Source organism: Ylistrum balloti, unplaced genomic scaffold (genome assembly GCF_031769215.1).
Source record: "Ylistrum balloti isolate Yb309-2 unplaced genomic scaffold, AGI_CSIRO_Ybal_v1 Utg369812, whole genome shotgun sequence".
Taxonomy (NCBI): domain Eukaryota; kingdom Metazoa; phylum Mollusca; class Bivalvia; order Pectinida; family Pectinidae; genus Ylistrum; species Ylistrum balloti.
In genome coordinates this window covers 1,028,046-1,040,869 of record NW_026781984.1, presented here as the reverse complement: position 1 = coordinate 1,040,869, position 12,824 = coordinate 1,028,046, and the positions used below count along the sequence as shown (strand labels likewise).

At 37.9% G+C, this 12,824-nt stretch overlaps 1 protein-coding gene across 1 annotated transcript in view; it reads right to left on the bottom strand.

Annotated features, from left to right (window-relative positions):
- LOC132544890 (phosphatidylinositol 4-phosphate 3-kinase C2 domain-containing subunit beta-like) overlaps window positions 1-12,824 on the bottom strand; it is a gene marked incomplete at its 5' end in the record, with an annotated part of 71,060 nt that overhangs the window by 34,597 nt on the left and 23,639 nt on the right. The window contains 2 exons of the mRNA XM_060208540.1: window positions 5,297-5,381; window positions 7,034-7,176. Of these exons, the coding sequence (XP_060064523.1) occupies window positions 5,297-5,381; window positions 7,034-7,176 (228 nt within the window). The remainder of the gene's footprint in view (window positions 1-5,296; window positions 5,382-7,033; window positions 7,177-12,824) is intronic.

Sequence of the window (12,824 nt, the reverse complement as noted above, 5' to 3'; positions counted from 1 at the left end):
AGCACAAGGTACTACATGACTACTTTAACAGTTTAGACCCATGTGACTCCAAATGTAAGGCAGCCTAAACTGTCCATAATCTAATGACGGTGAGCTTAATACTAGAATGTAAGGCAGCCTTAACTGTCCATAATCTAATGACGGTGAGCTTAATACTAGAATGTAAGGCAGCCTTCACTGTCCATAATCTAATGACGGTGAGCTTAATACTAGAATGTAAGGCAGCCTAAACTGTCCATAATCTAATGACGGTGAGCTTAATACTAGAATGTAAGGCAGCCTTAACTCTCCATAATCTAATGACGGTGAGCTTAATACTAGAATGTAAGGCAGCCTTAACTCTCCATAATCTAATGACGGTGAGCTTAATACTAGAATGTAAGGCAGCCTTAACTGTCCATAATCTAATGACGGTGAGCTTAATACTAGAATGTAAGGCAGCCTAAACTCTCCATAATCTAATGACGGTGAGCAGCCTTAATATAATCTAATGACCGTGAGCTTAATACTAAATGTAAGGCAGCCTTAACAGCCTTAATACTAGAATGTAAGGCAGCTGTCCATAATCTAATGACGGTGAGCTTAATACTAGAATGTAAGGCAGCCTTAACTCTCCATAATCTAATGACGGTGAGCTTAATACTAGAATGTAAGGCAGCCTTAACTCTCCATAATCTAATGACGGTGAGCTTAATACTAGAATGTAAGGCAGCCTTAACTCTCCATAATCTAATGACGGTGAGCTTAATACTAGAATGTAAGGCAGCCTTAACTCTCCATAATCTAATGACGGTGAGCTTAATACTAGAATGTAAGGCAGCCTTAACTGTCCATAATCTAATGACGGTGAGCTTAATACTAGAATGTAAGGCAGCCTTAACTGTCCATAATCTAATGACGGTGAGCTTAATACTAGAATGTAAGGCAGCCTGATAATCTAATGACGGTGAGCTTAATACTAGAATGTAAGGCAGCCTTAACTGTCCATAATCTAATGACGGTGAGCTTAATACTAGAATGTAAGGCAGCCTTAACTGTCCATAATCTAATGACGGTGAGCTTAATACTAGAATGTAAGGCAGCCTTAACTGTCCATAATCTAATGACGGTGAGCTTAATACTAAATGTAAGGCAGCCTTAACTGTCCATAATCTAATGACGGTGAGCTTAATACTAGAATGTAAGGCAGCCTTAACTGTCCATAATCTAATGACGGTGAGCTTAATACTAGAATGTAAGGCAGCCTTAACTGTCCATAATCTAATGACGGTGAGCTTAATACTAGAATGTAAGGCAGCCTTAACTGTCCATAATCTAATGACGGTGAGCTTAATACTAGTAAGGCAGCCGTAACTGTCCATAATCTAATGACGGTGAGCTTAATACTAGAATGTAAGGCAGCCTTAACTGTCCATAATCTAATGACGGTGAGCTTAATACCCTTAACTGTCCATAATCTAATGACGGTGAGCTTAATACTAGAATGTAAGGCAGCCTTAACTGTCCATAATCTAATGACGGTGAGCTTAATACTAGAATGTAAGGCAGCCTTAACTGTCCATAATCTAATGACGGTGAGCTTAATACTAGAATGTAAGGCAGCCATTAATGATGTGTGTGTGTGTGTGTGTGTGTGTGTGTGTGTGTGTGTGTGTGTGTGTGTGTGTGTGTGGTTTAGGCTGTCCATAATCTAATGACGGTGAGCTTAATACTAGAATGTAAGGCAGCCTTAACTGTCCATAATCTAATGACGGTGAGCTTAATACTAGAATGTAAGGCAGCCTTAACTGTCCATAATCTAATGACGGTGAGCTTAATACAAGAATGTAAGGCAGCCTTAACTGTCCATAATCTAATGACGGTGAGCTTAATACTAGAATGTAAGGCAGCCTTAACTGTCCATAATCTAATGACGGTGAGCTTAATACTAGAATGTAAGGCAGCCTTAACTGTCCATAATCTAATGACGGTGAGCTTAATACTAGAATGTAAGGCAGCCTTAACTGTCCATAATCTAATGACGGTGAGCTTAATACTAGAATGTAAGGCAGCCTTAACTCTCCATAATCTAATGACGGTGAGCTTAATACTAGAATGTAAGGCAGCCTTAGCCTTAACTCTCCATAATCTAATGACGGTGAGCTTAATACTAGAATGTAAGGCAGCCTTAACTCTCCATAATCTAATGACGGTGAGCTTAATACTAGAATGTAAGGCAGCCTTAACTCTCCATAATCTAATGACGGTGAGCTTAATACTAGAATGTAAGGCAGCCTTAACTGTCCATAATCTAATGACGGTGAGCTTAATACTAGAATGTAAGGCAGCCGTAACTGTCCATAATCTAATGACGGTGAGCTTAATACTAGAATGTAAGGCAGCCTTAACTGTCCATAATCTAATGACGGTGAGCTTAATACTAGAATGTAAGGCAGCCTTAACTGTCCATAATCTAATGACGGTGAGCTTAATACTAGAATGTAAGGCAGCCTTAACTGTCCATAATCTAATGACGGTGAGCTTAATACTAGAATGTAAGGCAGCCTTAACTGTCCATAATCTAATGACGGTGAGCTTAATACTAGATTGTAAGGCAGCCTTAACTGTCCATAATCTAATGACGGTGAGCTTAATACTAGAATGTAAGGCAGCCTTAACTGTCCATAATCTAATGACGGTGAGCTTAATACTAGAATGTAAGGCAGCCTTAACTGTCCATAATCTAATGACGGTGAGCTTAATACTATATTGTAAGGCATTCGTAACTGTCCATAATCTAATGACGGTGAGCTTAATACTAGAATGTAAGGCAGCCTTAACTGTCCATAATCTAATGACGGTGAGCTTAATACTAGAATGTAAGGCAGCCTTAACTGTCCATAATCTAATGACGGTGAGCTTAATACTAGAATGTAAGGCAGCCTTAACTGTCCATAATCTAATGACGGTGAGCTTAATACTAGAATGTAAGGCAGCCTTAACTGTCCATAATCTAATGACGGTGAGCTTAATACTAGAATGTAAGGCAGCCTTAACTGTCCATAATCTAATGACGGTGAGCTTAATACCAGAATGTAAGGCAGCCTTAACTGTCCATAATCTAATGACGGTGAGCTTAATACTAGAATGTAAGGCAGCCTTAACTGTCCATAATCTAATGACGGTGAGCTTAATACTAGAATGTAAGGCAGCCTTAACTGTCCATAATCTAATGACGGTGAGCTTAATACTAAATTGTAAGGCAGCCGTAACTGTCCATAATCTAATGACGGTGAGCTTAATACTAGAATGTAAGGCAGCCTTAACTGTCCATAATCTAATGACGGTGAGCTTAATACTAGAATGTAAGGCAGCCTTAACTGTCCATAATCTAATGACGGTGAGCTTAATACTAGAATGTAAGGCAGCCTTAACTGTCCATAATCTAATGACGGTGAGCTTAATACTAGAATGTAAGGCAGCCTTAACTGTCCATAATCTAATGACGGTGAGCTTAATACTAGAATGTAAGGCAGCCTTAACTCTCCATAATCTAATGACGGTGAGCTTAATACTAGAATGTAAGGCAGCCTTAACTCTCCATAATCTAATGACGGTGAGCTTAATACTAGAATGTAAGGCAGCCTTAACTCTCCATAATCTAATGACGGTGAGCTTAATACTAGAATGTAAGGCAGCCTTAACTCTCCATAATCTAATGACGGTGAGCTTAATACTAGAATGTAAGGCAGCCTTAACTCTCCATAATCTAATGACGGTGAGCTTAATACTAGAATGTAAGGCAGCCTTAACTCTCCATAATCTAATGACGGTGAGCTTAATACTAGAATGTAAGGCAGCCTTAACTCTCCATAATCTAATGACGGTGAGCTTAATACCAGAATGTAAGGCAGCCTTAACTGTCCATAATCTAATGACGGTGAGCTTAATACTAGAATGTAAGGCAGCCTTAACTGTCCATAATCTAATGACGGTGAGCTTAATACCAGAATGTAAGGCAGCCTTAACTGTCCATAATCTAATGACGGTGAGCTTAATACTAGAATGTAAGGCAGCCTTAACTGTCCATAATCTAATGACGGTGAGCTTAATACTAGAATGTAAGGCAGCCTTAACTGTCCATAATCTAATGACGGTGAGCTTAATACTAAATTGTAAGGCATTCGTAACTGTCCATAATCTAATGACGGTGAGCTTAATACTAGAATGTAAGGCAGCCTTAACTGTCCATAATCTAATGACGGTGAGCTTAATACTAGAATGTAAGGCAGCCTTAACTGTCCATAATCTAATGACGGTGAGCTTAATACTAAATTGTAAGGCAGCCGTAACTGTCCATAATCTAATGACTGTGAGCTTAATACTAGAATGTAAGGCAGCCTTAACTGTCCATAATCTAATGACGGTGAGCTTAATACTAGAATGTAAGGCAGCCTTAACTGTCCATAATCTAATGATGGTGAGCTTAATACTAAATTGTAAGGCAGCCGTAACTGTCCATAATCTAATGACGGTGAGCTTAATACTAGAATGTAAGGCAGCCTTAACTGTCCATAATCTAATGACGGTGAGCTTAATACTAGAATGTAAGGCAGCCTTAACTGTCCATAATCTAATGACGGTGAGCTTAATACTAAATTGTAAGGCAGCCGTAACTGTCCATAATCTAATGACGGTGAGCTTAATACTAGAATGTAAGGCAGCCTTAACTGTCCATAATCTAATGACGGTGAGCTTAATACTAGAATGTAAGGCAGCCTTAACTGTCCATAATCTAATGACGGTGAGCTTAATACTAAATTGTAAGGCAGCCGTAACTGTCCATAATCTAATGACGGTGAGCTTAATACTAGAATGTAAGGCAGCCTTAACTGTCCATAATCTAATGACGGTGAGCTTAATACTAAATTGTAAGGCAGCCGTAACTGTCCATAATCTAATGACGGTGAGCTTAATACTAGAATGTAAGGCAGCCTTAACTCTCCATAATCTAATGATGGTGAGCTTAATACTAGAATGTAAGGCAGCCTTAACTCTCCATAATCTAATGATGGTGAGCTTAATACTAGAATGTAAGGCAGACTGAACTGAAAAAATGCCTCCGAGATAACATGAGTTTGTTTACTTGAAGACTGTGTACCTGTATTTTGAGTCCTACATGACAAATATACCTTATCAGTTATATTTCTCCATTCAATTAAAGATTTGTCATTATTGTGAATTCATGACAAAATTTTTTTCATGTTTTTGATACATGTTTCTTTCATTTGTACACAAATTATATAACGTGACTTACTTCTGTGCCCAGGTGACAGGGATACGATGGATCGTAGCAATATGTAGAATGAAGTTGTCCTCCAATACAATCACAGGCTTTGTTTCTGTAACAAAATTACATTATACAGGTGTCATATACGTAGAGAATGCATGGTCAGTATTTTATTATATAAGCTGTATTTTGGTGAGGGTGAAGAGAGACAAAAACATTTTTGTCTTTCTGTCCCGAGCCAAAATGCTGCTTACATTTTAAGACACTGACCATGTATTCTATTTATCATGCAACGTTGATTCAAAATCAGTTCATCAAAAATTTGAACAAATTCTTGTCCAATCTTTGTTTACCAAACATTGACATTGTGCTGAATTTTGCCTGATGACGTACATGTACACTAAAATAATCGTTCCGCACATCCATAAAGTTTAGTTTATTATCTGTACAGGATCATTACGATCCTCTATACCGGTCTCAGTGATACAATGATTATGTTCATAATTATTGTCATTTGAGTCGTCAGATCCAGGAACTACAGAATTTCTGCTTTATAATTATATACCAGTTCTTGATTTGCCCAGTGTTCATCTAATCTATTTTTGAGTTCCCTGTTGGTGCCGACGGTGGTTCTGTGTTGTTTACATCTACATTCCAAGTTTTCCAGTTTATTTCTGGATAGTTAAAATCTCCCAGTATAAGAATATGGGAATAATGTTCCTTAGATATACCTTGTAAAAAGGTTCGTAACTGATCGTTATTCTCACTTGATCCGCTGTTCGATCTATACACAAGACATACTAACATCTCATCTGTACTATTTAAAGTTATGCTTATGCTGAGATTTTCCTCAAAGGAAGTGTTAAAAGTCACCTCCTTACAAGTAAGATAGTTACTAATATATAACATAAGGCCCCTCCCGGTAGGAGAATCCAAATTTTTAGAAAACATTGAAAAATTGTTCCCGATATTATATTCAGATTCGAACACGGTATATTTGCTATTTTTTGCTTTAACTTCAGTGATTCCAATTATCTGTGGGCTTTCAATATTTGTTCTTATCAAAAGTTCGTCTAATTTGTTCCTCAGATGATCGGCGTTGGTGTATAAACACTTTAACGATGACTTGACTTCCTTCCTCTTTCCCCACCCTGATTTCTGCTTACAATTTGACTATTCGCAGAGTCCATGGAGGTCCGCGAACCCTGAACATGTATTCCCCCCGACAAGTTTTTTGCGTTTCGTTTGGCTTCATCTCTGAGTGCCTTTTCTGCCCTTCTTTCATATATAATTTAATATGATTCTAAACTTCTAAATTAAAATTCAGAAAGTGATTCTGTTGAATTAACACACATGCTAAAACACAGCTGTTTTCCGTCACTGCCAAACACAGCAAAAATATATGAGGCATGTATATTCCTACAATGGCAGTGCGATCAGCATGTTTAAGCACTCAAGGCAATAAAACCGTCTTCACTTTAGTTTTAGAATATTCTCTTAAAATTTCAGCTCAATGGCATCAGTAGAGAGACCAGAGGAGCAAGGAAACCTGGTTAACGTGTATTTCTTAAGAAGGAAACCAATGAGGTTATATCAAATTTCTGTCTGACCCAAACAAGGGTATCAGTTACAATGCCCCCCGAAAATGACTTTATTGGACACAAAATTTAATCACATGTCGATATGATGGACTTTAAGAGTAGTAGTGACTTTCCTCTGAAATTCTGACAGATTTTAAATGTCCCTTTGGTTGTACCAACATACCTCTGACGGGCTGGACGGCTGCACCCAATAGGTAGTCGGTATGGAAAGTGTGACAGTACATCTTGATGAGCTCTTTGACTGTCACGAGCAGTTGGTCAAGTACCTCTTCTAATTCTTCAATCAAGGAACACCGGATAGCCATACTGTTAAAGACAAGTGTCGCAAAACGTAAAATCAGTCTACCTTTATATAAATCAAAATACACCATTGTCATACCCAAATAAATGCTTTCAGAAGAAATTCATTCTAATAACTTATGTCTTCAACCATGTCCTAACCTTCCTGTTGTTACAGGTGAAATATGGGAAGGCAAGGTCTCTTTGTTATTAACAAGAGGCCCATGGGCCTTAACGGTCATCTGACAAAAAGCAAGCCAAACCTAGAAAGTGGGTTGAGGTCATTCATTTGAACAAACTTGGTAGCCTCTCCTCCAAGCATCTTACAGGCCCAATATCAGCACTCATGGACTTTTGCTTGTTGAGAAGAAGTCGTTTGTATATTTTAACATATTTGACCCCTGTGACCTTGAAAGTGGGTTGAGGTCATTCATTTGAATAAACTTGGTAGCCTTTCCTCCCAGCATGCTACAGACCCAATATCGGCACTCATAGACTTTTGCTTATTGAGATGAAGTCCTTTGTATATTGTAACATATTTGACCCCTGTGACCTTGAAAGTGGGCCAAGGTCATTCATTTGAACAAACTTTGTAGGGCTCCATGCCAGCATGCTATGGGCCAAGTATTAGCCCCCTAGGCCTTCTAGTATTTGAGAAGAAGTTATTTAAAGATTTTGACATATTTGACCCCTGCGACCTTGAAAGTTGTTCAAGGTCATTCATTTAAATAAACTTGGTAGCTTTTCCTCCCAGCATGCTACAGACCCAATATCGGCACTCATAGACTTTTGCTTATTGAGATGAAGTCCTTTGTATATTTTAACATATTTGACCCCTGTGACCTTGAAAGTGGGCCAAGGTCATTCATTTGAACAAACTTTGTAGGGCTCCATGCCAGCATGCTATGGGCCAAGTATTAGCCCCCTAGGCCTTCTAGTATTTGAGAAGAAGTTATTTAAAGATTTTGACATATTTGACCCCTGTGACCTTGAAAGTTGTTCAAGGTCATTCATTTAAACAAACTTGATAGCCCTTCATCCCAGCATGCCACAGGCACAATATCAGCAATCTGAGCCTTTTGGTTATTGAGAAGAAGTTGTTTAAAGATTTTAACATATTTGACCCCTGTGACCTTTAAAGTGGGTCAAGGTCATTCATTTGAACAAACTTGGTAGTCCTTCATCCCAGCATGTCACAGGCCCAATATCTACACTCTGAGCCTTTTGGTTAATGAGAAGAAGTTGTTTAAAGATTTTAACATATTTGACCCCTGCGACCTTGAAAGTGGGTTGAGGTCATTCATTTGAATAAACTTGGTAGCCTTTCCTCCCAGCATGCTACAGACCCAATATCGGCACTCATAGACTTTTGCTTATTGAGATGAAGTCCTTTGTATATTTTAACATATTTGACCCCTGTGACCTTGAAAGTGGGCCAAGGTCATTCATTTGAACAAACTTTGTAGGGCTCCATGCCAGCATGCTATGGGCTAAGTATTAGCCCCCTAGGCCTTCTAGTATTTGAGAAGAAGTTATTTAAAGATTTTGACATATTTGACCCCTGCGACCTTGAAAGTGGGTTGAGGTCATTCATTTGAATAAACTTGGTAGCCTTTCCTCCCAGCATGCTACAGACCCAATATCGGCACTCATAGACTTTTGCTTATTGAGATGAAGTCCTTTGTATATTTTAACATATTTGACCCCTGTGACCTTGAAAGTGGGCCAAGGTCATTCATTTGAACAAACTTTGTAGGGCTTCATGCCAGCATGCTATGGGCCAAGTATTAGCCCCCTAGGCCTTCTAGTATTTGAGAAGAAGTTATTTAAAGATTTTGACATATTTGACCCCTGTGACCTTGAAAGTTGTTCAAGGTCATTCATTTAAACAAACTTGAAAGCCCTTCATCCCAGCATGCCACAGGCACAATATCAGCAATCTGAGCCTTTTGGTTATTGAGAAGAAGTTGTTTAAAGATTTTAACATATTTGACCCCTGTGACCTTTAAAGTGGGTCAAGGTCATTCATTTGAACAAACTTGGTAGTCCTTCATCCCAGCATGTCACAGGCCCAATATCTACACTCTGAGCCTTTTGGTTAATGAGAAGAAGTTGTTTAAAGATTTTTACATATTTGACCCCTGCGACCTTGAAAGTGGGTTGAGGTCATTCATTTGAATAAACTTGGTAGCCTTTCCTCCCAGCATGCTACAGACCCAATATCGGCACTCATAGACTTTTGCTTATTGAGATGAAGTCCTTTGTATATTTTAACATATTTGACCCCTGTGACCTTGAAAGTGGGCCAAGGTCATTCATTTGAACAAACTTTGTAGGGCTCCATGCCAGCATGCTATGGGCTAAGTATTAGCCCCCTAGGCCTTCTAGTAGTTGAGAAGAAGTTATTTAAAGATTTTGACATATTTGACCCCTGCGACCTTGAAAGTGGGTTGAGGTCATTCATTTGAATAAACTTGGTAGCCTTTCCTCCCAGCATGCTACAGACCCAATATTGGCACTCATAGACTTTTGCTTATTGAGATGGTCCTTTGTATATTTTAACATATTTGACCCCTGTGACCTTGAAAGTGGGCCAAGGTCATTCATTTGAACAAACTTTGTAGGGCTCCATGCCAGCATGCTATGGGCCAAGTATTAGCCCCCTAGGCCTTCTAGTATTTGAGAAGTTATTTAAAGATTTTGACATATTTGACCCCTGTGACCTTGAAAGTTGTTCAAGGTCATTCATTTAAACAAACTTGATAGCCCTTCATCCCAGCATGCCACAGGCACAATATCAGCAATCTGAGCCTTTTGGTTATTGAGAAGAAGTTGTTTAAAGATCTTAACATATTTGACCCCTGTGACCTTTAAAGTGGGTCAAGGTCATTCATTTGAACAAACTTGGTAGTCCTTCATCCCAGCATGTCACAGGCCCAATATCTACACTCTGAGCCTTTTGGTTAATGAGAAGAAGTTGTTTAAAGATTTTAACATATTTGACCCCTGTGACCTTTAAAGTGGGTCAAGGTCATTCATTTGAACAAACTTTGTAGAGCTCCATGCCAGTATCCTCTGTGCCAAGTATTAGCCCCCTAGACCTTCTAGTATTTGAGAAGAAGTCGTTTGAATGAAAAGTTTACGGACGGCGCACGGCGGACGACGACGGACGAAGCATGATGACTATAGGTCATCGGGCCCTTCGGGTCAGATGACCTAAAAAGCGGTCTTTGGAAATTTTCGCAAATTTTTATAATTTGTAACATCACAATCACAGAGCATTACCAATAATATGATGCCACTCTAATATGTTCTGATACCTATTTCTAGGCAGTCGAAAGTACTAGTTACGATGTATGAGAGTGAAAATAGCATCAATGAGAAAGCCAGTTATGTTGTAAACGTCACATCATAATCCCAGTTTTTCCGCAAAACCCTTGATGGACAGTAAAATATTCTACTTGAACTAAAGTGTACAGTCAAATCTTGTTATCTCAAACTCATATAGTACAAAGACCCCCATTACTTTGAAATATTTCAGTGGTCCGGTCCAAATTTCACACTAAACATTCGAACTCGCAGATATCGAATACTCAGATAACTCAAAATTTTCGCTCGGTGCCACCATCTTTGAGATAATGAGGTTTAACTGTATGTCATTTTCTGATTAAACCTGCAAATTCATATTAAAGGATTCACTAGTCAGTGATCAGCTGTTTCAGTTATAATATCACATGAAAAATCATAATACAGAGGTATTGTTATGTAACAGAGATATTTACACATGATGACACATGCACTCAGCTCCATATGCTGTACACATGTCAGTAATTGTAACACAAACCAGAGAATTAAGCTGACATCCAGGAAACAATGATAAAAAACATAAATCTCCGCAGTGACAATTTAACAGCATACAATAAACTAAATGACCTAAAGGATTTTAAGAGCTGTATTTCCTGCACCGACTACTTCAAATACTTAATGTGTATCACAAATTTTGACTGATATAACAAAAATTGTTACAAAAATGGAAACCTTATGTTAAGTTGATAACATTGTGAGTTAGATATTCTTAAACCAGACAGTAAAATGTACAATTTACAGTATGTTCATTAATGTTACATCATCATGGGTATAAAGTATATTACATGTCTATCAGAAAAAACATATGTAAAGGTCAAGATGTATACATAGCAGAAAATCAAGTATTAGACACACATATATTACAGTGAGACAAACTGTATAAAATTTGACAGAGTATATCCTGATATATCCTATGATCCAAATTATTGGTCATATCTAAATTATAAATAGTACATTTACAATATCACTGTTCAACAACCAATAATGGAAGGAAAGGAAAAATAAAACATTTATTTCTAAAAATAAAACATCGACTTAGACAAACTGAGGAAGTGTTATTTTATATTCAAATTTAAAAGTTGGCAGTTTTTTATTTTGACTCACGTTTTCTGGCAAGTTGTTCCAGAGCGATTGGTCCATTATGTTTGGAAAGATTTAAATTTTTTTCTGTCTTGTTTTGGAGTAATACATGTTAAAAACAGCAGGTGCTGACCTAGTTTTCTTGTCATGGACTCGAGAAACCAGGGTATTATATTTTAAATAACCTGGACATGGTTTGCTAATAACTTAAAACAGTATACACATTCATTATATTTAACCACGTTTCTGAAAGGCAGCTAATTAAACTTCACAAGTGTACATCTAAGATTATGTGAAGTATATTTGTTAGCATTCTTTCTTGTTTGTTTACTTATGAAATTGAGAACAATACCCCAAAACATTATAAAAACATTAGAAATATGGTAAAATGGAACGGATATCAAAAAGGATTCCTGAAGACACTGATAAATATGTCCTATAACCACTTTATTGAAATATTTGGAAATTGACTTTTTTATTTATGTTGCGGACAGGCTTATTCCTGGTAACCATATCATTGCTGAACATATCAAGTCATTTTTTATGCTTAACATTTTCTAATTTGCCATTTCAAGGTTCATTCTGGAACCTGAAAATCACTTCAATGTGTGTCTTTCGTACAAGCTTTAAGATAGCAAGTGGTAGACACTGTTGGTTGACTATAAGTCTCCAAGGTTTGCTATAACCTGCTTGCCACATTTTAATTCACTAGAATATTGGCACAGTTTAGAAAATACACATGTACATGACACTGTTCTAAAATTATGTGATATATGAAAAATACGAAATTTATCTAATTATGGGGTTGCTGCACCTCCCTGTCTAGATTTTAACTTTTCTTTCGATCACTTTGGATTTTCCTTAGTCATCCCCTACGCTTCAAATGTTAGGCCCTTAGCATCACTAACGAGTCCTAGAAGGATGAAACAGCTGTGTGATGTAGCATCACTGACGAGTCCTAGAAGGACGAAACAGCTGTATGATGAAGCATCACTGACGAGTCTTAGAAGGACGAAACAGCTGTGTGATGTAGCATCACTGACGAGTCCTAGAAGGACGAAACAGCTGTGTGATGTAGCATCACTGACGAGTCCTAGAAGGACTAAACAGTGGTATAATGCAGTTTAAATCATTGTTTGGCTCTACGTTATCGCACTATATCACTTGTGTGTGTTTTGTACTACTAACATTACTTTGGTTTGTTATGTACTAATAACCGTTTCATTTGT